This window comes from Bos taurus, chromosome 12 (assembly GCF_002263795.3).
Source record: "Bos taurus isolate L1 Dominette 01449 registration number 42190680 breed Hereford chromosome 12, ARS-UCD2.0, whole genome shotgun sequence".
Taxonomy (NCBI): domain Eukaryota; kingdom Metazoa; phylum Chordata; class Mammalia; order Artiodactyla; family Bovidae; genus Bos; species Bos taurus.
In genome coordinates this window covers 70,874,773-70,902,750 of record NC_037339.1, presented here as the reverse complement: position 1 = coordinate 70,902,750, position 27,978 = coordinate 70,874,773, and the positions used below count along the sequence as shown (strand labels likewise).

The 27,978-nt window shown below is 40.9% G+C and overlaps 1 protein-coding gene across 1 annotated transcript in view; it reads right to left on the bottom strand.

Moving 5' to 3' along the window:
* LOC100337053 (ATP-binding cassette sub-family C member 4) overlaps positions 1–27,978 on the bottom strand; it is a 1,051,816-nt gene that overhangs the window by 940,948 nt on the left and 82,890 nt on the right. Inside the window, exons 3-4 of the mRNA XM_059892301.1 lie at positions 4,466–4,576; positions 3,266–3,386 (exon numbers count right to left, since the gene is read on the bottom strand). Of these exons, the coding sequence (XP_059748284.1) occupies positions 3,266–3,386; positions 4,466–4,576 (232 nt within the window). The remainder of the gene's footprint in view (positions 1–3,265; positions 3,387–4,465; positions 4,577–27,978) is intronic.

Below are 27,978 nucleotides of genomic sequence, written 5' to 3'. Positions count from 1 at the left end.
ACTCCCCAGGTCAGTAGGCGCCCAATATGCTACTGGAGATCAGTGGAGAAATAACTTCATTGAAAGAATGAAGTGATGGGGCCAAAGCAAAAAGAATACCCAGTTGTGGATGTGACTGGTGATAGAAGCAAGGTCCGATGCTGTAAAGAGCAATAGTGCATAGGAACCTGGAATGTCAGGTCCATGAATCAAGGCAAATTGGAAGTGGTCAAACAAGAGATGGCAAGAGTGAACGTCGACATTCTAGGAATCAGTGAAATAAAATGGACTGGAATGGGTGAATTTAATTCAGATGACCATTGTATTTACTACTGTGGGAAGAAATCCCTCAGAAGAAATGGAGTAGCCATCATGGTCCACAAAAGAGTCCGAAATGCAGTACTTGGATGCAATCTCAAAAACGACAGAATGATCTCTGTTCGTTTCCAAGGCAAACCATTCAATATCACAGTAATCCAAGTCTATGCCCCAACCAGTAATGCTGAAGAAGCTGAAGTTGAACGGTTCTATGAAGACCTACAAGACCTTTTAGAACTAACACCCAAAAAAGATCTCCTTTTCATTATAGGGGACTGGAATGCAAAAGTAGGAAGTCAAGAATCACCTGGAGTAACAGGCAAATTTGGCCTTGGAATATGGAATGAAGTAGGGCAAAGGCTCATAAAGTTTTGCCAAGAGAATGCACTGGTTATAGCAAACACCCTCTTCCAACAACACAAGAGAAGACTATACATGGACATCACAAAATGGTCAACACCGAAATCAGATTGATTATATTCTTGGCAGCCAAAGATGGAGATGCTCTATACAGTCAGCAAAAACAAGAGCGGGAGCTGACTGTGGCTCAGATCATGAGCTCCTTATTGGCAAATTCAGACTTAAATTGAAGAAAGTAGGAAAAACCACTAGACCATTCAGGTATGAGACCTAAATCAAATACCTTATGATTATACAGTGGAAGTGAGAAGTGGATTTAAGGGACTAGATCTGATAGATAGAGTGCCTGATGAACTACGGACTGAGGTTCATGACATTGTAGAGGAGACAGGGATCAAGACCATCTCCATGGAAAATAAATGCAAAAAATCAAAATGGCTATCTGGGGAGACCTTACAAATAGCTGTGAGAAGAAGAGAAGTGAAAAGCAAAGGAGAAAAGGAAAGATATAAGCATCTGAATGCAGAGTTCCAAAGAAGAGCAAGGAGAGATAAGAAAGCCTTCCTCAGCGATCAATGCAAAGAAATAGAGGAAAACAACAGAATGGGAAGGACTAGAGATCTCTTCAAGAAAATTAGAGATACCAAGGGAACATTTCATGCAAAGATGGGCTCGATAAAGGACAGAAATGGTATGGACCTAACAGAAGCAAAAGATATTAAGAAGAGATGGCAAGAATACACAGAAGAACTGTACAAAAAAGATCTTCACAACCCTGATAATCACGATGGTGTGATCACTGACCTAGAGCCAGACATCCTGGAATGTGAAGTCAAGTGGGCCTTAGAAAGCAGCACTTCGAACAAAGCTAGTGGAGGTAATGGAATTTCAGTTTAGCTATTTCAAATCCTGAAAGATGATGCTGTGAAAGTACTGCACTTTGGAAATTTGGAAAATTTGGAAAACTCAGCAGTGGCCATAGGACTGGAAAAGGTCAATTTTCATTCCAATCCCAAAGAAAGGCAATGCCAAAGAATGCTCAAACTACTGCACAACTGCACTCATTTCACACTCTAGTAAAGTAATGCTCAAAATTCCCCAAGTCAGGCTTCAGCAATACAGGAACAGTGAACTTCCAGATGTTCAAGCTTGTTTTAGAAAAGGCAGAGGAACCATAGAAAAATTGCCAACATCTGCTGGATTATGTAAAAAGCAAGAGAGTTCCAAAAACATCTATTTCTGCTTTATTGACTATACCAAAGCCTTTGACTGTGTGGATCACAATAAACTGGAAAATTCTGAAACAGATGAGAATACCAGACCACCTGACCCACCTCTTGAGAAACCTGTCTGCAGGTCAGGAAGCAACAGTTAGAACTGGACACGGAACAGACTGGTTCCAAATAGGAAAAGTTATACGTCAAGGCTGTATATTGTCACCCTGCTTATTTAACTTATATGCAGAGTACATCATGAGAAACGCTGGGCTGGAAGAAGCACAAGCTGTAGTCAAGATTGCCAGGAGAAGTATCAATAACCTCAGATATGCAGATAACACCACCCTTATGGCAGAAAGTGAAGAAGAACTAAAGAGCCTCTTGATGAAAGTAAAAGAGGAGAGTGAAAAGGTTGGCTTAAAGCTCAACATTCAGAAAACTAAGATCATGGCATCTGGTCCCATCACTTCATGGGAAATAGATGGGAAAACAGTGGAAACAGTGGCTGACTTTATTTTGGGGGGCCCCAAAATCACTGCAGATGGTGATTGCAGCCATGAAATTAAAAGAAAGTTTACTCCTTGGAAGGAAAGTTATGACCAACCTAGACAGCATATTGAAAAGCAGAGACATTACCTTGCCAACAAAGATCCATCTAGTCAAGGCTATAGTTTTTCCAGTAGTCATGTATGGATGTGAGAGTTGGACTATGAAGAAAGCTGAGCACTGAAGAATCGATGCTTTGAACTGTGATGGTGGAGAAGACTCTTGAGAGTCCCTTGGACTGCAAGGAGATCCAACCAGTCCCTCCTAAAGGAGATCAGTCCTGGGTGTTCACTGGAAGGACTGATGTTGAAGCTGAATACTTCAGCCAATACTTTGGCCACCTGAATCAAAGAGCAGACTCATTTGAAAAGACCCTGATGCTCAGAAAGATTGAAGGCAGGAATAGAAGGGGACAACAGAGGATTAGATGGTTGGGTGGCATCACCGACTCAATGGACATGAGTTTGGGTAAACTCCAGGAGTTAGTGATGGACAGGGAGGCCTGGCAAGCTGCAGTTGATGGGGTCGCAAAGAGTATGACACAACTGAGCGACTGAATTGAACTGAACAATATCCTAACTTGGAATAAAATGTCTTTTCTTTTCAGTCCTTCTTTCCAGAATACTACATTTTAATCAGTTAAAAGGAAAAGAGTAATCCCCCAGAGATCCAGTCCTTTAAATATCTTTGTATTGTAAAGATAAATACAGCCATTGAGCTACATCATGTTTCCTAGACATTTTATCCTCTGATGTTAAACCTCTGGCCTCTTTCCCTACCGGCTGCATCCATCTCAGTACTGATCTGCATGTATACAGTAATGCACTGTATATAAAAGCTTTTACCTCAAAAAGCTTAAAAATTGCAAAAGGCAAATAGGATTTCCAGTAACACTTTATGATTGCTTTCATTAAAGAAGGCTCCCGTGCATCTTTCTCAGCTCTCTTAACTTCTTGATCCCAGTACCTGTGATAAGAAACAAAGCACAGTAAAAACAGCATGTCCACAAAGGGAAAACAGGGGAGGGGCGGAGTGGAAGATGAGCCTTCACTACAGGGCACCCTGTGGCTACCCTATAGATGCTGGCTAACTGCCCACAGGGCTTCTGTGAGCAAAGATGAAAGGTGCAGACCCTGAAGCACCAGGCCTGTTTCCCTTCAATAAGCCTTCAAGGGAAAAGTCCTAGTCTCAGGAAATGAGTTCCTGCCAAACTTTGCTGGATTCACAGCACCATGAACAGCTCAAGAGGGCAAACACCTTCCTCCTGCTGCAGAAAAAAAGCTAATTCTGACTACATGTTTGAAACTGTTTCTCTGACTTGCTTTTTTTGCCTTTGTTATTACAGTCATACATAATGGCCTGCCTCAAAGGACCCTGCCATTCTGCCTGACTGTAAACTAAAGTGCCTTTGTTCAGTTACTAGATAATCTGACCTCCCCATCTGTGAATAGAAGAGATTAACACTCCCCTTCCAAAGGCTGGCCATTCCCTTGGAGATGTGTTATAGGACTGAAAATCCTTTCACTTTTCTTCCCCATTGCCTCTCCCTCTCTACTCTGCATTTTGACTTTAGTTCCTCATTGCTTCCTTCTCTCTGACTCTACAAAAGAACCTGGCATCCAGACCTCCACAAGATGGTTACTCTGAGTCACCAGTCTGCCATTTCTGGGTAAGCCAGCTTTCTGAATAAAGTTATATTCCTTTCCTCAATACCTTGTCTCTCAGATTCATTGGTCCGTCATGCAGTGAGCAGAGCGAGCTTGGACTCAGTAACACTCCAGGGACCCCACCTCCCAGGACAGAGCTCAGCCTTCAACGCCTCGACTGTGGGCTCCCTCCACTTGCACAGATGCACAGGGAACATAGATTCCCCGAACCTCCAAAGTGGGCTAAGACCAGGGTTAGCCTGAGATGGGTGAGCATGCGAGGTCAGGGGAGGAGGCTCAGAAGAACCCAGAGGAAGGCAAAGCCCTCAACACACACACCTTTAGCCCCATGTGGAAATTCTCACTCTTCCTCCCCTTCTCCCTGCTGCCTGTGCTTACCCTTGCAGTTCTTCTCCAAGGTGCTGGGAGCGATCTTCTGGAAGCACCGAGTACATGTCATCTTCTTCTAATCTCCGTTTGTGACCAATTTTAAACAAGGGATTTATCCACCTGTTAAAAATTAAGAGAAAAGAAGAGAGATGTAAATTCAAACTACACATCTTGTTGCAGAGAAGAAGTCAATTCTGACTCCATGTTGAAAACTGTTTCTTTGACTTGCTTTTATTAGTAAAATCATACACAATGGCCTCCTAAAAGAACCCTTGCCCTTCTGCTTGACTGTAAACTACAGTGCCTTTGTTCAGCTCATGGAGAAATAGCTTGTCCCTCCCGACCTGTGAGTAGAAGAGCTTAACACACCCCTTCCAAAGGCTGGCGATCCCCATGGAGATGTTTTGCAAGACTGAAAACCCTTTTACTTTACTGCCTCTCCCTCTCTATTTTGCCTTTTGACTTCAGCTACTTATTGTTTTTCTCTCTGTGATCTATAAAAGAATCTGGTATCCAGACCCAAATAAGATGGTTATTTTGAGGCATTAGCGTGACATTGCACAGGAGACAGGGATCAAGACCATCCCCAAGAAAAAGAAATGCAAAAAAGCCAAATGGCTGTCTGAGGAGGCCTTACTAATAGCTGTGAAAAGAAGAGAAGCGAAAAGCAAAGGAAGAAAGGAAAGATATACCCATTTGAATGCTGAGTTCCAAAAAAAAAAAAATAGCAAGAAGAGATGAGAAAGCCTTCCTCAGCGATCAATGCAAAGAAATAGAGGAAAACAATAGAATGGGAAAGACTAGAGATCTCTTCAAGAAAATTAAAGATACCAAGGGAACATTTCATGCAAAGATGGGCTCAATAAAGGACAGAAATGGTATGGACCTAACAGAAGCAGAAGATATTAAGAAGAGGTGGCAAGAATACACAAAAGAACTATTCAAAACTTCATATATATATATATATATATATATATTTTTGTTATTGTTGTTCTTCTCTGCCTTTTTTTTTTTTTTAACTTTACAATATTGTATTGGTTTTGAAATATATCAAATGAATCCGCCACAGGTATACACGTGTTCTGCATCCTGAACCCTCCTCCCTCCTCGCTCCCGTACCATCTCTCTGGGTCGTCCCAGTGCACCAACCCCAAGCATCCAGTATTGTGCATTGAACCTGGGCTGGCGACTCATTTCATATATGATATACATGTTTCAATGCCATTCTCCCAAATCATACCATCCCCTCCCTCTCCCACAGAGTCCAAAAGACTGTTCTATACATCAGTGTCTCTTTTGCTGTCTCGTATACAGTGTTATTGTTACCATCATTCTAAATTCCATATATATACATTAGTATACTGTATTGGTGTTTTTTTTTCTGGCTTACTTCACTCTGTATAATAGGCTCCAGGTTCATCCACCTCATTAGAACTGATTCAAATGTATTCTTATTAATGGCTGAGTAATACTTCATTGTGTATATGTACCACAGCTTTCTTATCCATTTATCTGCTGACAGACATCTAGGTTGCTTCCATGTCCTGGCTATTATAAATAATGCTTCGATGAACATTGGGGTACACATCTCTTTCAATTCTGGTTTCCTCAATGTGTATGCCCAGCAGTGGGATTGCTGGGTCATAAGACAGTTCTATTTCCAGTTTTTTAAGGAATCTCCACACTGTTCTCCATAGTAGCTGTACTAGTTTGCATTCCCACCAACAGTGTAAGAGGGTACCCTGTTCTCCACGCCCTCTCCAGCATTTATTGCTTGTAGACTTTTGGATTGCAGCCATGCTGACTGGCGTGAAATGGTACCTCATTGTGGTTTTGATTTGCATTTCTCTGATAATGAGTGATGTTGAGCATCTTTTCATGTCTTTGTTAGCCATCTGTATGTCTTCTTTGGAGAAATGTCTATTTAGATCTTTGGCCCATTTTTTGATTGGGTCGATTATTTTTCTAGAATTGAGCTGTAGGAGTTGCTTGTATATTTTTGAGATTAGTTGGTTGTCAGTTGCTTCATTTGCTATTATTTTCTCCCATTCTGAAGGCTGTCTTTACAACTTGCTTATAGTTTCCTTTGTTGTGCAGAAGCTTTTAAGTTTAATTAGGTCCCATTTGTTTATTTTTGCTTTTATTTCCAATATTCTGGGAGGTGGGTCATAGAGGATCCTGCTGTGATGCATGTCGGAGAGTGTTTTGCTATGTCCTCTTCTAAGAGTTTTCTAGTTTCTGGTCTTACGCTTAGATCTTTAATTCATTTTGAGTATATTTTTGTGTGTGGTGTTAGAAAGTGTTCTAGTTTCATTCTTTTACAAGTGGTTGACCAGTTTTCCCAGCACCACTTGTTAAAGAGATTGTCTTTTCTCCATTGTATATTCTTGCCTCCTTTGTCAAAGATAAGGTGTCCATAGGTGCGTGGGTTTACCTTTGGGCTTTCTATTTTGTTTCATTGATCTATATTTCTGTCTTTGTGCCAGTACCATACTGTCTTGATGACTGTGGCTTTATAGTAGGGCCTGAAGTCAGGCAGGTTGGTTCCACCAGTTCCATTCTTCTTTCTCAAAATTGCTTTGGCTATTTGAGGTATTTCCATACAAATTGTGAAATTATTTGTTCTAGCTCTGTGAAGAATACCGTTGGTAGCTTGATAGGGATTGCATTGAATCTATAAATTGCATATAATTTTTGTGACTTTGTTTTGTTTCGTTTTTCTTCTTGTCTTTAATATTGTATTTTTGAAAATCCAACCTTTACTCTAGATTTTCAATCGCTGCTTTTTGGTATTTGTTATCAATTTTGTACTTTTAAGCAGCCAATCTTCACTCCCCATTTTTACTTGGGAGCAAGATTACTGGCTTGACTGCTCTCTCCCTCTTTGGACTCTCCTTTTTCTCCACCAGGTCACTTCCCTCCCCCTTCTCTTCTCTACCCAACTCTGTGAATCACCAGTGTGTCTAGACGGTGGAAAACACTTAGGGAACTGATTACTGGTTGGATCTGTCTCTCTCCTTTTGATTCTCCCTCTTTCCCCTCCTGGCCACCTCTGTCTCCTTCCTCCCTCTTCTCTTCTCTGTATAACTCCGTGAACATCTCTGAGTGGTCCAGTTGTGGAGTGCACATAAGGAAGTGATTACTAGCTAGCTTGCTCTCTCCTCTTTTGATTCCACCTCATCTCATTCGGGTCACCTCTAACTCCCTCCTCCCTCTTCTCTTCTCCATGAAACTCTGTGAACCTCTCTGGGTGTCCCTCACTGTGGAGAAACTTTTCATCTTTTACCTAGATGTTTTATCAGTGGTGCTGTATAGAAGGAGAAGTCTTGAGACTACTGTAAAAATAAGACTGAAAACCAGAAGCAGGAGGCTTAAGTCCAAATCCTGAGAACATCATAGAACTCCTGACTCCAGGGAACATTAATCGATAGGAGCTCATCAAACACCTCCATACCTACACTGAAACCAAGAACTACCCAAGGGCCAACAAGTTTCAGAGCAAGACATACCATGCAAATTCTCCAGCAACACAGGAATACAGCCCTAAGCTTCAATATACAGGCTGCCCAAAGTTACTCCAAAACCAATGACATCTCATAACTCATTACTGGACACTTCATTGCACTCCAGAGAGAAGAAATTCAGCTCCACTCACCAGAACACTGACACAAGCTTCCCTAACGAAGAAACCTTCACAAGCCACCCATACAACCCCACCCACAGTGAGGAAACTCCATATAAAGAGAACTCCACAAACTCCAGAATACCGAAAGGACACCCCAAACTCAGCAATATAAACAAGATGAAGAGACAGAGGAATACCCAGCAGGTAAAGGAACAGGATAAATGCACACTAAACCAAAAAAAAAGAGGAAGAGATAGGGGATCTACCTGATAAAAAATTCTGAATAATGCTAGTGAAAATGATCCAAAATGTTGAAATAAAAATAGAATCATAGATAAATAGCCTGGAGACAAGGATTGAGAAAATGTAAGAAAGGTTTAACAAGGACCTAGAAGAAATAAAAAAAAAAAAAGAGTCAATATATAATGAATAATCAAATAAATGAGAGCAAAAACACTCTGGAGGCAACAAATAATAGAATAACACAGGCAGAAGATAGCATTACTGAAGTAGAAGATAAAATGGTAGAAATACATGAATCAGAGAGGAAAAAAGAAAAACGAATTAAAAGATATGAGGACAACTTCAGAGACCTCCAGGACAGTATTAAATGGTCCAACATTCGAATCATAGGAGTCCCAAAAGAAGAACACAAAAAGAAAGACCATGAGAAAATACTTGAGGAGACAATAGTTGAAAACTTCCCTAAAATGGGGAAGGAAATAATCACCCAAGTCCAAGAAACCCAGAGAGTCCCAAACAGGATAAACCCAAGGAAAAACACCTCAAGACACATATTAATCAAATTAACAAAGATCAAATAAAAAGAACAAATATTAAAAGCAGCAAGGGAAAAACAACAAAAAACACACAAGAGGGATTCCCATAAGGATGACAGCTGATTTTTCAATACAAACTCTTTAGGCCAGGAGGGAATGGCAAGACATACTTAAAGTGATGAGTGAAAATAACCTTCAGCCCAGATTACTGTACCCAGCAAGGATCTCATTCAAATATGAAGGAGAAATCAAAAGCTTTACACACAAGCCAAAGCTGAGAGAATTCAGCACCACCAAACCAGCTCTCCAACAAATGCTAAAGGATATTCTCTAGAGAGGAGACACAAAAATGGTGCATAAACTTGAACCCAAAACAATAAAGTAAATGGCAACGGGATTATACTTATCAATAATTACCTTAAACGTAAATGGGTTGAATGCCCAACAAAAAGACAAAGACTGGCAGAACGGATAAAAAAACAAGACCCCTATATATGTTGTCTACAAGACACCCACCTCAAAACAGGGGACACATACAGACTGAAAGTGTAGGGCTGGAAAAAGATATTCCATGCAAATAGAGATCAAAAGTAAGCAGTAGTAGCAATACTCATATCAGATAAAATAGACTTTCAAACAAAGGCTGTGAAAAGAGACGAAGAAGGTCACTACATAATGATCAAAGGATCCATCCAAGAAGAAGATATAACAATTATAAATATATGTGCATCCAATGCAGAGGCACCACAATATGTAAGACAAATGCTAACAAGAATGAAAGGGGAAATTAACAATAACACCATAATAGTGGGAGACTTTAATACCCCACTCACAACTGTGGACAGATCAATTAAACAGAAAATTAACAAGAAAACACAAACTTTAAATGATACAATAGACCAGTTAGATCTAATTGATATCTATAGGACATTTCACCCTAAACAATGAATTTCACCTTTTTCTCAAGCACACATGGAACCTTCTCCAGGACAGATCACATCCTGGGCCATAAAGCTAGCCTTGGTAAATTCAAAAAAATTGAAATCATTCCAAGCATCTTTTCTGACCACAATGCACTAAGATTAGATCTCAATTACAGGAGAAAAACTATTTAAAATTCCAACATATGGATGCTGAACAACACGCTGCTGATAACCAACAAATCACAGAAGAAATCAAAAGAGAAATAAAAACTTGCATAGAAACGGATGAAAATGAAAACACAACAACCCAAAACCTATGGGACACTGTAAAAGCAGTACTAAGGGGAAAGTTCATAGCAATACAGGTATACATCAAGAAACAAGAAAAAAGTCAAATAAATAACCTAACTCTACACCTAAAGCAACTAGAAAAGGAAGAAATGAAGAATCCCAGGCTTAGTAGAAGGAAAGAAATCTTAAAAATTATGGCAGAATAAATGCAAAAGAAACAATGGAGACCATAGCAAAAATCAACCAAGCCAAAAGCTGGTTCTTTGAAAGGATAAATAAAATTGACAAACCATCAGCCAGACTCATCAAGAAACAAAGGGAGAAAAATCAAATCAATAAAATTAGAAATGAAAGTGGAGAGATCACAACAGACAACACACAAACACAAAGGATCATAAGAGACTACTATCAGCAATTATTTGCCAATAAAATGGACAACGTGGAAGAAATGGACAAATTCTTAGAAAACTACAACTTTACAAAACTGGACCAGGAAGAAATAGAAAATCTTAACAGACGCATCACAAGCACGGAAGTTGGAACCGTAATCAGAAATCTTCCAGCAAACAAAAGCCCAGGTCCAGACGGCTTCACAGCTGAATTCTACCAAAAATTTAGAGAAGAGCTAACACTTATCCTACTCATACTCTTCCAGAAAATTGCAGAGGGAGGTAAACTTCCAACCTCATTCTATGAGACCACCATCACCCTAATCCAAAACCTGACAAAAATGACACAAAAAAGAAAACAACAGGCCAATATCGCTGATGAACATAGATGCAAAAATCCTTAACAAAATTCTAGCAATCAGAATCCAACAACACATTAAAAAGATCATACACTATGACCAAGTGGGCTTTATCCCAGGGATGCAAGGATTCTTCAATATCCACAAATCAATCAGTGTAATACACCACATTAACAAATTGAACAATAAAAGCCATATGATTATCTCAATAGATGCAGAGAAAGCCTTTGACAAAATTCAACATCCATTTATGATAAAAAAAAAAAAAAACAAAAAACTCTCCAGAAGCAGGAATAGAAGAAACATACCTCAACATAATAAAAGCTATATATACAAACCCACAGCAAACATTATCCTCAATGGTGAAAAATTGAAAGCAGTTCCTCTAAAGTCAGGAACAAGACAAGGGTGCCCACTTTCACCAATACTATTCAACATATTTTTGGAAGTTTTGGCCACAGCAATCAGAGCAGAAAAAGAAAGAAAAGGAATCCAGATTGGAAGAGAAGAAGTAAAACTCACAGTGCTTGCAGATGACATGATCCTCCACATAGAAAACCCTAAAGACTCCACCGGAAAATTACTAGAGCTCATCAATGAATATAGTAAAGTTGCAGGATATAAAATCAACACACATAAATCCCTTGCATTCCTATACACTAATAATGAGAAAATAGAAAGAGAAATTAAGGAAACAATTCCATTCACCATTGCAACGAAAAGAATAAAATACTTAGGAATATATCTACCTAAAGAAACTCAAGACCTATATATAGAAAACTATAAAACACTGGTGAAAGAAATCAAAGAGGACACTAATAGATGGAGAAATATACCATGTTCATGGATCGGAAAAATCAATATAGTGAAAATGAGTATACTACCCAAAGCAATCTATAGATTCAATGCAATCCCTATCAAGCTATCAATGGTATTTTTCACAGAGCTCAAACAAATAATTTCACAATTTGTATGGAAATACAAAAAAAAACTCAAATACCCAAAGCAATCTTGAGAAAGAAGAATGGAACTGGAGGAAACAACCTGCCTGACTTCAGGCTCTACTATAAAGCCAAGGTCATCAAGACAGTATGGTACTGGCACAAAGACAGAAATACAGGTCAATGGAACAAAATAGAAAGCCCAGGGATAATTCCACACACCTATGGACACCTTATCTTTGACAAAGTAGGCAAGAATATACAATGGATTAAAGACAATCTCTTTAACAAGTGGTGCTGGGAAAAGTGGTCGACCATTTGTAAAAGAATGAAACTAGAACACTTTCTAACACCATACACAAATATAAACTCAAAATGGGTTAAAGATCTAAACGTAAGACCAGAAACTATAAAACTCCTAGAGGAGAACATAGGCAAAACACTCTCTGACATAAATCACAGCAGGATCCTCTATGACCCACCTCCCACAATATTGGAAATAAAAGCAAAAATAAACAAATGGGACCTAATTAAACTTATAAGTTTCTGCACAACAAAGGAAACTATAAGCAAGGTGAAAAGACAGCCTTCAGAATGGGAGAAAATAATAGCAAATGAAGCAAATGACAAACAACGAATCTCAAAAATATACAAGCAACTGCTACAGCTCAATTCCACAAAAATAAACAACCCAATCAAAAAATGGGCCAAGGAACTAGACACTTCTCCAAAGAAGACATACAGATGACTAACAAACACATGAAAAGATGCTCAACATGACTCATTATCAGAGAAATGCAAATCAAAACCACAATGAGGTACTATTTCATGCCAGTCAGAATGGCTGTGATCCAAAAGTCTACAAGCAATAAATGCTGGAGAGGGTGTGGAGAACAGGGAACACTCTTACACTGTTGGTGGGAATGCAAACTAGTACAGCCACTATGGAGAACAGTGTGGAGATTTCTTAAAAACTGGAAATAGAACTGCCTTATGACCCAGCAATCCCACACTGAGGAAACCAGAATTGAAGGAGACGTGTACCACAATGTTCATCACAGCACTGTTTATAATAGCCAGGACATGGAAGCAACTTAGATGTCCATTGGCAGACAAATGGATAAGAAAGCTGTGGTACACATACACAATGGAGTATTACTCAACCATTAAAAAGAATACATTTGAATCAGTTCTAATGACGTGGATGAAACTGGAGCCTGTTACACAGAGTGAAGTAAGCCAGAACAAAAAACACCAATATGGTATACTAATGCATATATGTGGAATTTAGAAAGATGGTAATGATAACCCTGTATGCAAGATAGCAAAAGAGACACAGATGTATAGAACAGTCTTTTAGACTCTGTGGGAGAGAGAGAGGGTGGTAGGATTTGGGAGAATGGCATTGAAACGTGTATAATATCATATAAGAAGCTAATCACCAGTCCAGGTTTGATGCAGGATACAGGATACTTGCGGCTGCTGCACTGGGATGACCCAGAGGGATGGTACGGGGAGAGAGGTGGGAGGGGGGTTCAGGATGGGGAACACCCCTGGAGGAGCCATGTTGATGTATGGCAAAACCAATATAATATTGTAAAGTAAGTAGCCTCCAATGAAAATAAATAAATTTAAATTAAAAAAAATAAAAATAAAAAGATTTCCACGATCCAGATAATCACGATGGTGTGTTCACTCAACTAGAGCCAGACATCCTGGAATGTGAAGTCAAGTGGGCCTTAGGAAGCATCACTGCAAACAAAGCTAGTGGAGGTAATGGAATTCCAGTTGAGTTATTTCAAATCCTGAAAGATGATGCTGTGAAAGTGCTGCATTCAATATTCCAGCAAATTTGAAAATCTCAGCAGTGGCCACAGGACTGGAAAAGCCAGTTTTCATTCCAGTCTCAAAGAAAGACAATGCCAAAGAATGCTCAAACTACCACACAAGTGAACTCATCTCACACGCTAGTAAAGTAATGCTCAAAATTCACCAAGCCAGGCTTCAGCAGTACATGAACCATGAACTTCCAGATGTTCAAGCGGGTTTTAGAAAAGGCAGAGGAACCAGAGATCAAATTGCCAACATCTGCTGGATCATTGAAAAAGCAAGAGTTCTAGAAAAACATCTATTCCTGCTTTACTCACCATGCCAAAGCCTTTGACTGTGTGGATCACAATAAACTGGAAAATTCTGAAAGAGATGGGAATCCCAGACCACCTGACCTGCCTCTTGAGAAATCTGTATGCAGGTCAGGAAGCAACAGTTAGAACTGGACATGGAAATACAGACTGGTTCCAGACAGGAAAAGGACTACATCAAGGCTGTATATTGTCACCCTGCTTATTTAACTTATATTCAGAGTACATCATGAGAAACGTTGGGCTGGAAGAAGCACAAGCTGGAATCAAGATAGTGAGAGAAATATCAATAACCTCAGATATGCAGATGACACCACTCTTATGACAGATATTGAAGAACTAAAGAGTCTCTTGATGAAAGTGAAAGAGGGGAGTGAAAAACTTGGCTTAAAGCTCAACATTTAGAAAACTAATATCATGGCATCTGGTCCTGTCACTTTATGGCAAATAGATGGGGAAACAGTGGAAACAGTGGCTGACTTTATTTTTGGGGACTTCAAAATCACTATAGATGGTGATTGCAGTAATGAAACTAAAAGAAAGCTTACTCCTTGGAAGGAAAGTTATGACCAATGTATACAGCATATTGAAAAGCAGAGACATTACTTTGTCAACAAAGGTCCATCTAGTCAAGGCTATGGTTTCTCCAGTAGCCATGTATGGATGTGAGAGTTGGACTATAAAGAAACCTGAGTGCTGAAGAACTGACGCTTTTGAAATGCGGTGTTGGAGAAGACTTTTGAAGTGCCCCTGGACTGCAAGAAAATCCAACCAGTCCATCCTAAAGGAGATTAGTCCTGGGTGTTCATTGGAAGGAATGATGTTGAAGCTGAAACTCCAATACTTTGGCCACCTGATGTGAAGAGCTGACTCGTTTGAAAAGATCCTGATCTGGGAAATTTGAGGGCAGGAGGAGAAGAGGACGACAGAGGATGAAATGGTTGGATGATATCACTGACTCAATGGACATGAGTTTGGGTAAACTTCAGGTGTTGGTGATAGACAGGGAGGCCTGGCATTCTGTGGTTCATGGGGTCACAAAGAGTCAGACATAACTGAGCCACTGAACTGAACTGAGCCCACCATCTTCTCTGTCAGTTCCCCAATTAAAGTCTGTACCTTGCCTCAGCAGCTCATCTGTCAGATTCATCAGCCTATTGTGAGGTGAGCATAGTGAGCTTGGACTTGGTAACAATCTCTAATTATAACCCTATATTAATGGGCTTTATTAAAAAGAAAATTCTACATTTTAAATATATAGAGATATGACTGGGGGGAATATATGGGCATCCCTGGTGGCTCAGTGGTAAACAATCCACCTGCCAATGCAGAAGACATGGATTCGATCCCTGGGTCAGAAAGATCCCCTGGAGAAGGAAATGGTAACCCCCTCCAGCATCTTGCCTCGGAAATCTCGGGCACAGAGGAGCCTGTCAGGTTAACGTGCATGGCATCACAAAAGATTCAGACACAACTTAATGACTAAACAACAATACATTCATATATATGCCCTAGCTCTACACACTGAAGGGGTCCTAAAAGCAAAGACACACCAGTTGCAAAGAACATTCCAGCTCCCAAATGTTAGGAGTTTTGTTTCTTTAACCTACAGAATTACAAAATATTTTTCTCGTGATGAGAACTTTCACAGTTGAGAAATAAAATACTGCTTCCCATACCAGTAAACAAAGGATATCAGAGTCATCAATGATTGCAGCCACCTCCCTCTGAGTGAGTGAAATGGTGAGTTCTTTGGGAACACAGGAAGGAAACAAACAAACAAACAAAAAAACCCTGCAATATGTTGTTGCTGTTCAGTTGCTCAGTCATGTGTGACTCATTGTGACCCCATGGACTGCAGCACGCCATGGTTTCCTGCTCTTCACGATCTCCCAGAGTTTGCTCAAACTCATACCCATTGAGCTAATGATGCCATACAACCATTTCATCCTCTGTTGCCCCTCCTCCTCCTGCCCTCAATCCTTCCCAGCAACAGTGAAACTGCAGCAACCCCCAATAATGATCCCAGAGGGAGCACAGGATGAGAAAACACAAGATACTGGCCCCAGGTAACTGAGGTACATATCAAAGGAATAATTTCCATGAGCCCAGATTCCTGCATCTTCCCATTCAAAGAAAAGCACTACATTCTTTAATTTGAGATATCTGGTTTTCTTTCATTAAGAATATTTTGACGTTCAGACTACCTGTCCTTTAGGGGAAAACTCCTATATAACTGGACTCTACACCCTCACCTCCAGAGCACTTTTCTCAGGGTTACGTGAGATACTTCCTTCTAGACTTGAAGTCTTAAGAATATCTACTGAATAAAACATAACTGTCAATATTTAGGCTCTGCAATGATTTTTCAATCGACTCTCTTAGGTACTTTTCTTCTGATGATGCTGCTAAGTAGCTTTAGTCGTGTCCAAGTCTGTGTGACCCCATAGACGGCAGCCCACCAGCCCCCTCCCGCCGCCCCCCCCCCCCCCCCCCAGTCCCTGGGGTTCTCCAGGCAAGAACACTGGAGTGGGTTGCCATTTCCTTCTCCAATGCATGAAAGTGGAAAGTGAAAGTGAAGTCGCTCAGTCGTTTCTGACCCTCAGTGACCCCATGGACTGCAGCCTACCAGGCTCCTCAGCCCATGGGATTTTACAGGCAAGAGTACTGGAGTGGATTGCCATTGCCTTCTCCCTTAGTCACTTTCAGATCAGATCAAATCAGTCGCTCAGGTGTTTTCAAATATGCAATATAGTAATTTTTCAATGTATTAGTAGTTTGGGGGAGGTAATTTTAACTTTATTTATTTATGGTTGCACTGGGTCTTCATTGCTATGAATGGGCTTTCTTGAGTTGTGTTGAGTAGGAGCTACTCTATAGTTGTGGTGTTCAGGCTTCTCATTGTGATGGCTTTCCTTATTCGGGAGCATAGTTGCCCTACAGCATGTGAGGTATTCCCAGACCAGGGACTGAAACTGTGTTCCCTGTATGGGCAGGTGGATTCTTTATGACTGGACCACCAGGAAAGTCTGAAATACAGTATTATTAACTATAGTTACTAACGTGGACATTAAGTCTTCATGATTTATTTGTAACTGAAATTTTGTGCCTTTTGTTCCTCTTCACCTAGATCCTGGTTTTTAATACATTTTTTCCTAAAAGGAACGAGGCTCCTTGAAGCAATGGCTAACTCCAAGGTTGGGAGACTGTGTGCAAGCACCTGACAATTGGCTGTTTCCATTATAATGTAATTTCCTAACATCAAGCTATGGAGACATCCATTTCAAAAACATTCACCTCCAATGAACACATGCCAGCTACACGACTAGACAGCAAGCCAGGCCAGCTCACCCACGAAGTTCCCTTTTGTAGAAAACTCAGGTTGACATGATAACAGACTATCTCACTGCCTGCTTGCTCCTCCCTTCCTGTTTTTTTAATTCCCACTCTCATGTTTTAATTAACCATTAAAGAGTGAACCTGCTGAATACTAGACACCACACTCTCAACCCCAAAGAGGCAGAAACCCAGATCCAAATACTCTCCCTGGACTATGCTAAAGCCTTTAACTTTCACAACAAACTGTGGAAAATTATTCAAGAGATGGGAATACCATACCAACTTACCTGCCTCCTTAGAAATCTGTATGCAGGTCAAGAACAATTAGAACCAGACATGGAACAACAAAATGGTTCCAAATTGGGAAAAGAGTACGTCAAGGCTATATGTTGTCACCCTGCTTATTTAACTTATATGCAGAGTACATCATGAGAATCGCTAGGTTGGATGAAGCACAAGCTGAAATCAAGATTATTGGGAGAAATATCAATAAACTCAGATATGCAGATGACACCATCCTTATGGCAGAAAGTCAAGAGGAACTAAAGAGCCTCTTGATGAATGTGAAAGAGAAAAGTGAAAAAGCGGGCTTAAAACTCAACATTCAGAAAACAAAGATCATGGCATCCAGTCCCATCACTTCATGGGCAAATAGTTGGGGAAACAATGAAAACAGTGACAAAATTTATTTTCTTGGGCTCCAAAATTACTACAGATGGTGACTGCAGCCATCTGTAAATAAAAGATGCTTGCTCCTTGGAAGAAAAGCTATGACAAACCTAGATAGCATATTAAAAAGTAGAGACATTACTTTGCTGACAAAGGCTCGTCTTGTCAAAGCTATGGTTTTTCCCTTAGTCATGTATGGATGTGAGAGCTGGACTATAAAGAAAGCCAAGTGCCAAAGAATTTATGTTTTTGAACTATGGTGTTGGAGAAGACTTTTGAGAGTCCCTTGGACTGCAAGGAGATACAACCAATTCATCCTAAAGGAAATCAGTCCTAAATATTGATTGGAAAGACTGACGCTGAAGCTGTAACTCCAATACTTTGGCCACCTGACGCAAAGAACTGACTCTTTGGAAAAGACCCTGATGCTAGGAACAATTGAAGGTGGTAGGAGAAGGGGACGACAGAGGATGAAATGGTTGGATGGCATCACCAACTCGATGGACATGAGTTTGAGTGAGCTCTGGGAGTTGGTGATGGACAGGGAAGCCTGGTGTGCTGTCCACGGGGTCGCAAAGACTCGGACACGACTGAGTGAACTGAACTGAACCAAACTCTCTCTCTTTCATCCAGGACATCACTGTATCACCCAACGTGTACATGTGAGTGATAAACCTTGCCTTTTCAAAGTTCCCTAATGGGGAACTCAATGCTGAGACTCATCTCACAATCCTAAGGACTACAAGTGCAAGTCAGGTCACAACACTGGTTCCAGAAAAGGAACATCTGTGGGTGCTGCTATAACTAGTATGAACCCAGGTGAGCAAAGCCCCAGGCATTTCCCGTAGCAGAACCACTATCAGTAGGTGAAAAACAATAGCCAGAGAAAGTACAAGCCGGGCCTGGAACACCTTGCACCATAAAATAAGGAAGCAAGGAATTGAGAGATGAAATTATTTTAAGAAATTAAATATTTCCTGCAATATCAGTAAACAAGGATGTCACAAACATCAGCAGGAACTGGTGAGCCCTGAGGAAATTCAGAAAGGAAAAGAATACCTGCCACCTAGTAGCCATTAGACCTCAGCCACTCTCTGCAGCCATTCCCTGTGATGAGCCCTAAGGAAACTCAGCACAGGAAAACACAGGATACTGGCTCCAGATAACAGAGATACATATCAAAGGAATAACTTCAGTGAGTCCAGACTCTTGTCTTCCCATACATATAAAAGCACTAAATTCCTTAACTTGGGATATTGGATTTACTGTAATTTACAATAATCTTTTGGTGTTCCTGGCTACTTGCCCTTTGTTTCAAAACTCCTATATATCCTAGCTCCTCCTCTTGCCTCCCTGGAGCCATTTCTTGAAGGCTGTCTCCCGGGCTACAGTCCTCATTTTGCCTCAGTTCAGATCAGTTCAGTTCCGTTCAGTTCAGTCGCTCAGTCATGTCAGACTCTTTGTGACCCCATGAATTGCAGCACGCCAGGCCTCCCTGTCCATCACCAACTCCTGGAGTCTACTCAAATTCATGTCCATCGAGTCAGTAATGCCATCCAGCCATCTCATCCCCTGTTGTCCCCTTCTTCTCCTGCCCCCAATCCCTCCCAGCATCAGGGTCTTTTCCAGTGAGTCAACTCTTCCCATGAGGTGGCCAAAGTACTAGAGTTTCAGCTTCAGCATCAGTCCTTCCAAAGAACACCCAGGACTGATCTCCCTTAGAATGGACTGATTGGATCTCCTTGCAGTCCAAGGGACTCTCAAGAGTCTTCTCCAACACCACAGTTCAAAAGCATCAATTCTTCAGCGCTCAGCTTTCTTCACAGTCCAACTCTCACATCCATACATGACCACTGGAAAAACCATAGCCTTGACTAGACGGGCCTTTGTTGGCAAAGTAATGTCTCTGCTTTTTAATATGCTTTCATCAAGAGGTTTTTTACTTCCTCTTCACTTTCTGCCATAAGGGTGGTGTTATCTGCATGTCTGAGGTTATTGATATTCCCAGCTATCTTGTTTCCAGCTTGTGCTTCTTCCAGCCCAGCATTTCTCATGATGTACCCATATAAGTTAAATAAACAGGGTGACAATATACAGCCTTGATGTACTCCTTTTCCTACCTGGAACCAGTCTCTTGTTCCAAGTCCAGTTCTGTTGCTTCCTGACCTGCATATAGGTTTCTCAAGAGGCAGGTCAGGTTGTCTGGTATTTGAATCTCTTTCAGAATTTTCCACAGTTTCTTGTGATCCACACAGTCAAAGGCTTTGGCATAGTCAATAAAGCAGAAATAGATGTTTTTCTGGAACTCTCTTGCTGTTTTGATGATCCAGCAGATGTTGGCAATTTGATCTCTGGTTCCTCTGCCTTTTCTAAAACCAGCTTGAACATCTGAAAGTTCATGGTTCACGTATTGCTGAAGCCTGGCTTGGAGAATTTTGAGCATTACTTTACTAGCGTGAGAGATGGGTGCAATTGTGCAGTCATTTGAGCATTCTTTGGCATTGCCTTTCTTTGGGACTGGAATGAAACTGACCTTTTCCAGTCCTGTGGCCATTGCTGAGTTTTCCAAATTTGCTGGCAAATAAATTGTAATTCCCAACTTTCATGTTGTGCAAATTTTTTTCAACAGAATCATGAGGATGTGTAGAAAGTACAGAGAAGTCAACTTGCAGGGCTCTCACTAGACAAACCTGGGATACTTCAAGCACAGAAATAAATAAATGGGGCTTCCTTGGTGGCTTAGTGTTAAAGAATCTGCCTGCCAATGCAGGCAAGACAGCTTTGATCCCTGATCCAGGAGGATCCCGCATGTCACAGGATAACCACTCAGCCAGCACTCTAGAGCCACTAAGATGCAACTGCTGAGCCCAAGAACTGCAACTACTGAAGCTCACTCACTCTAGGGCCCATGCTCTGAAACAAGAGAGACCACTGCTCACAAACCACAACTAGAAAGTAGCCCCTGTTCTTCACAAGGAAAGCCCACACACAGCAATAGAGACTCAGCACAGCCAGAAATAATAAAGAAACAATCTTGCTTTTAGAAAAAAAAATAAAATATATGGCAATGAATCATAACTCATTAAATAATGAGTGAATCCACGAATCCTTACTGTAACATAAACAAGAGAGAAGGGAAAGCTTTTCCATTTTAGAATGCAAACATAGAAGGAACAATGGAGTTAGAAAATTATCCATGGAACTTAAAACTAATGGGTAAAAGTTTGATGTGGAGTATGATATTTATATAATCTCAAATTATTTCTCTGCAAATTATTTATTAATTTTAACAGGAGAAAACTGTAACTATATAGAAGATCACCCCACTAAACCCCATTCAAATCCAGTATGCACTGTGTAAGTGATAATAATTAATATGCTGAGATAGCCCAAAGACTAAGATCAATTTACTGATTTTGCCAGGGTTAGGAAATTTTCAAGGTGAAACAATAGTAACCTGTAAACGTGCAGATCAGATTTCTTATACCTATTGCTTTATGTCTAGCACAATATATAGTGCAGAGAAGATGCTCAATAATTATATGTTAAATAAATGAATGTCTATGAATTATTAAATAAGCAATAAGAGACTGAGCTTCAGATTGTGCAAACCCTGCCTGGCATGCCTAAAGGACCCTGGTCCAGGAGTCAGAAGACGATTCTACTCCCAGCAGTGGTAAGGAGGACCCAGGGCCTTGAAGGTCCACCTCCCCACTGCTCCCCTACTCCATTCCAGTTCAGTACGTTCATGACCCTTAATATTTCTAGGTCTCAATTTCCTTCCAAAACAAAAGTATAAATCTATGAGTTTTATTATCAAACTTGCTTAAAAGATGTTGGGTCATTTACCCTACAGTTATTCCCCACAGAAATCACTCAGGAAATTAGCACTGGGACTTACCCAGATAATGACATCCTGCCTGAGAGGTCCTCTGTAAAATTCTGCTTAAGCAGGAAAGATGCTCAACATCACTAACCATTAGGGAAATGGGACACTACCTCACACATTTTAGAGGAACTAATATGGGGAGAACAAAGAAGAAAAGAGAAGGTTTAGCAAGGATGTGAAGAAACTGGGCCCTTACACACTGATGGTGAGGGAGGGGGTGTAAAATGGACACAGGAAAAATACTGTATGATTCTACTTACATGAAGGTACTCAGAGCAGTCAAATTTAGAGAGAAACAAAGTGGCCCTGTGATTCCCAGCAGCTGGAAAGGGACTGGGGAGTTAGTGTTTAATGACACACTAATGCAGGATGAAAAGGATTCTGAAAATAGGTTGTATTATAATGTGAATGTACATAACAACCCTGAATCAAATGCTTAAAAGTAGTTAAGATGGTAAATTTATGGTTTGTGCATTTTACCACTATTTTTTAAAATTTAAAGAGAAAAAAAAATTGTGCTTGTTGTACCTCAGGCGGAAATCTTCCTGTTTTAGAGTCTAGGTTTTACCATTCTCTGGCTGTATGACCTTGAATTAGTCAAGTAACCTTTCAGTATCAGTCTCTGGAAAGTGGGGAGAACACCTGGAGATAATAACACCCACCTGGGCTGTTGATTTATTTATTTTTTTTAATTTTATTTTATTTTTAAACTTTACAATATTATATTAGTTTTGCCAAATATCAAAATGAATCCGCTTGAGTTATTAACTGAAAGGATCAATGTTGCTCTGAACAGGACAAAGTCAGACAAAGAGCTGTCACCAGGACACCACTCGAGTAATCTCATGCAGAAAAGAGATGAATTTGCTCAATTAGGCAAATTTCTTTCCCCATGGCTCTTGATTTAAGAACTTTCACAAATTCCTTTGCTGCCAAATCTCAAAATGCCAGACAGAGCCCTCTGGATACCATCAAGGGATGAAGATTTTCACCTCCCTTAGATGACTGACAGGAACCTAAATCACATGTCACCACCTAAATAAGGATTTGGACCTGGAGACCTGGATCAATTGACTCCTTAATTCCAATTTATCCCTGAGGGCATATACTCAACAATTCAAACACTGCTGAATGAGCTATCCCCCAATCCAGTTCCACTCCAAGAATTATCCTCTCCACTATGATCTTTTCTCCTTCCCTCTCCTCCTACAACTCTTCATCCAGCAGCAGTATTTCCCACTAACTGTCCCACCAGAGACCACACTCCTTCAGGGCAATGACTACTTACATACTACATGGAATCTCCATGACCAAGCACAGTGTCTGGCACAGATGTCACTGGAACCCATCCAGGAGGATATCAGAACACCCACATTGCTGTTGAGCTATGAGGCACCACCCTGGCTTTCTCAGAGTGACCCAAGCCAAATCCAATTAGTCATGAGTGTCAATGCTCAAGCTAGAATCTTCTCTCCTTTCCTCTGAGACTTTCCTTGGTTCCTAAAACTTGCTCAAAATCCATTTTCTCATCCCTTCCCCTTTCATCCACTCTCTGTTCTTTCCACTTCAAAATAATTGAAGCAGCAGTGCAGGCTGCATGCCCCACCCTCCCCAAGGCTCTCCAGTTTTCTCCACACCCTCTGCCCTGGGGTCCACCAGGCTGTGGGCACTGCAGAGCCTTCTTGCCTCAGAACTTCTAGGCCTTTTCTGCTTCATGCCTGGCCTTTTGTATCCCTTCTCTCCTATCAGGTAGTCAAAGACTTTTACTTCTTCACAGTGTCCCTTGTCTTATCAACACACATATTCTCAACAGTTTTTCCCACACTACAGCTAACACCAAGAATCTACTATTACACACAGATAACTGTTTTAAATCCTCTTCTTTAAGAGAAAAAAAAGACACACACATTTGATATATTTGCAAAAATTCAGTAAGGGTGAGAGTAAAAAATGAGGAGTCACAACTAAAATACTGTTCTTGCTGACCAACTCCCAGCATTGTGATGGGATTAAAGTACTGCTGATTGGAACCAGTAAGCAATGAGCAGGTGATGCCCTCCTGCATGAAACAGGTATGGCCACCACTAGGTACAGGACTCACTCATCACCAAAGTCCTTCTGAGTGCCTAGTTCTAACTCACCACAGAATATTTGGTCTTTAGTATCTGTTCCAATCAACCACTTTCTTCTAAACTATTAAAATTCTTCCCCATGAGGAATGACAGAGCTCTTGCTTCCAAGTTCCAGGTATCCTTCCTGAAAGTATGGAGTATATCTGCCTACCCAAGCAAGCCTTTGATGCCACTCACTGGGATTTGAGAAACCAAAGCATAAGAAAGAAACTACTTTACTTGGATCAAATAATCATTCCAGAACCTGAATTAAATGCATATGAACATGCAATTCATATTTTCTTAATTAAAGGACACAACTCAAGACCAAAGAACTGATAAAATCTTGTGAGTTATCTTGGTGCTTTAACAGATTGCTCAAAGTTTATCAGTCCCTGAGAAATAAACATCAGTGCATTTAGGTGAATTTAGGAGATATGTCATCTTATGCAGCTTGCAAAGCCAAGCCTCCTGCCTCAGTACAATCAGGACCAATGTGAGTGCCTGCATATTCGCAATAGCCCCAACCTGCTTTTCCCATCACATATCCCTCTGTCCCAACAGGAATCTTTTCTCACAGCCAGGTTGGTTTCCATCTTGTTCCTGAATACTCACTGACACACCTACCTTTATCCTCCCACTCTGCATCCACCCCAGTCCTTCATAGGCCTTTATCTGTAACTGATCAGGACCCTATGGGGTCTTCCCAAGACAGATCCCTTCCCCACATCCTCTCTTTTAACTCCTCTCTGAAGCACCAAATGACAGTATTTGAATCATATTTCCTGAGTTGCCTTACAGATGTGAAAAACCCGACCTAAAGGAAGATGTTAACTAGTTGATGACCATGAGCATATAGCTCTCAGGTCCCTTGAAGCCTAAGGATTGATAACGTTAACCCCTGTGACACTGTCCTTTTACCTCACCATCAACCAATCCAGAGAATTGTACATGAGCTGATCACATACCCTGTGACCCCTCTCCCTTCAGATCAGATCAGATCAGATCAGTCGCTCAGTGGTGTCTGACCCTTTGCAACCCCATGAATCGCAGCACGCCAGGCCTCCCTGTCCATCACCAACTCCCGGAGTTCACTCAGACTCACATCCATGGAGTCAGTGATGCCATCCAGCCATCTCAGTCTCTTTTGTCCCCTTCTCCTCTTGCCCCCAACCCTTCGCAGCATCAGAGTCTTTTCCAATGAGTCAACTCTTCACATGAGGTGGCCAAAGTACTGGAGTTTCAGCTTTAGCAGCATTCCTTCCAAAGAAATCCCAGGGCTGATCTCCTTCAGAATGGACTGGTTGGATGTCCTTGCAATCCAAGGGACTCTCAAGAGTCTTCTCCAACACCACAGTTCAAAAGCATCAATTCTTCGGCGCTCAGCCTTGTTCACAGTCCAACTCTCACATCCATACATGAACACAGGAAAAACCATAGCCTTGACTAGATGAACCTTTGTTGGCAAAGTAATGTCTCTGCTTTTGAATATGCTATCTGGATGGTCATAACTTTCCTTCCAAGGAGTAAGAGTCTTTAAATTTCATGGCTGCAGTCACCATCTGTAGTGATTTTAGAGCCCAGAAAAATAAAGTCTGACACTGTTTGCACTGCTTCTCCATCTATTTCCCATGAAGTGATGGGACCGGATGCCATGATCTTCATTTTCTGAATGTTGAGCTTTAAGCCAACTTTTTCACTCTCCACTTGCACTTTCATCAAGAGGCTTTTGAGTTCCTCTTCACTTTCTGCCATAGGGTGGTGTCATCTGCATATCTGAGGTTATTGATATTTCTCCCGGCAATCCTGACACCAGCTTGTGCTTCTTCCAGTCCAGCGTTTCTCATGATGTACTCTGCATAGAAGTTAAATAAGCAGGGTGACAATATACAGCCTTGACGTACTCCTTTTCCTATTTGGAACCAGTCTGTTGTTCCATGTCCAGTTCTAACTGTTGCTTCCTGACCTGCATACAGATTTCTCAAGAGGCAGGTCAGGTGGTCTGGTATTCCCATCTCTTTCAGAATTTTCCACAGTTTCTTGTGATCCACACAGTCAAAGGCTTTGGCATAGTCAATAAAGCAGAAATGGATGTTTTTCTGGAACTCTCTTGCTTTTTCCATGATCCAGCAGATGTTGGCAATTTGATCTCTGGTTCCTCTGCCCTTTCTAAAACCAGCTTGAACATCAGGAAGTTCACGATTCATGTATTGCTGAAGCCTGGCTTGGAGAATTTTGAGCATTACTTTACTAGCGTGTGAGATGAGTGCAATTGTGCGGTAGTTTGAGCATTCTTTGGCATTGCCTTTCTTTGAGATTGGAATGAAAACTGACCTTTTCCAGTCCTGTGGCCACTGCTGAGTTTTCCAAATTTGCTGGCATATTGAGTGCAGCACTTTCACTGCATCATCTTTCAGGATTTGGAATAGCTCAACTGAAATCCCATCGCCTTCACTAGCTTTGTTCGAAGTGATGCTTTCTAAGGCCCACTTGACTTCACATTCCAGGATGTCTGGCTCTAGGTCAGTGATCACACCATCGTGATTATCTGGGTCATGAAGATCTTTTTTGTACAGTTCTTCTGTGTATTCTTGTCATCTCTTCTTAATATCTTCTGCTTCTGTTAGGTCCATACCATTTCTGTCCTTTATTGAGCCCATCTTTGCATGAAATGTTCCTTTAGTATCTCTGATTTTCTTGAAGAGATCCCTAGTCTTTCCCATTCTGTTGTTTTCCTCTATTTCTTTGCATTGATCACTGAAGAAGGCTTTCTTATCTCTTCCTGCTATTCTTTGAACTCTGCATTCAGATGTTTATATTTTTCCTCTTCTCCTTTGCTTTTCGCTTCTCTTCTTTTCACAGCTATTTGTAAGGCCTCGCCAGACAGCCATTTTGCTTTTTTTCATTTCTTTTCTATGGGAACGGTCTTGATTCCTGTCTCCTATACAATGTCATGAACCTCATTCCATAGTTCATAAGGCACTCTATCTATCAGATCTAGGCCCTTAAATCTATTTCTCACTTCTACTGTATAATCATAAGGGATTTGATTTAAGTCATACCTGAATGGTCTAGTGGTTTTTCCTCCTTTCTTCAATTTATGTCTGAATTTGGCAATAAGGAGTTCATGGTCTGAGCCACAGTCAGCTCCTGGTCTTGTTGTTGCTGACTCTATAGAGCTTCTCCATCTTTGGCTGCAAAGAATACAATCAGTCTGATTTCGGTGTTGACCATCTGGTGATGTCCATGTATAGAGTCTTCTCTTGTGTTGTTGGAAGAGGGTGTTTGCTATGACAAGTGCATTTTCTTGGCAAAACTCTATTAGTCTTTGCCCTGCTTCATTCCATATTCCAAGGCCAAATTTGCCTGTTACTCCAGGTGTTTCTTGAATTCTACTTTTGCATCCCAGTCCCCTATAATGAAAAGGACATCTTTTTTGGGTGTTAGTTCTAAAAGGTCTTGTAGGTCTTCACAGAACCGTTCAACTTCAGCTTCTTCAGCGTTACTTGTTGGGGCATAGACTTGGATTACTGTGATATTGAATGGTTTGCCTTGGAAACAAACAGAGATCATTCTGTCGTTTTTGAGATTGCATCCAAGTATTTCATTTCAGACTCTTTTGTTGACCATGATGGCTACTCCATTTCTTTGATGGATTCCTGCCCGCAGTAGTAGATATAATGGTTATCTGAGTTAAATTCACCCATTCTAGTCCATTTCAGTTCACTGATTCCTAGAATGTCAACATTCAGTCTTGCCATCTCTTGTTTGACCACTTCCAATTTGCCTTGATTCATGGACCTGACATTCCAGGTTCCTATGCAATATTGCTCTTTACAGCATCAGACCTTGCTTCTATCACCAGTCACATCCACAGCTGGGTATTCTTTTTGCTTTGGCTCCATCCCTTCATTCTTTCTGGAGTTATTTCTCCACTGATCTCCTGTAGCATATTGGGCACCTACTGATCTGGGGAGTTTCTCTTTCAGTATCCTATCATTTTGCCTTTTCATACTGTTCATGGGGTTCTCAAGGCAAGAATACTGAAGTGGTTTGCCATTCCCTT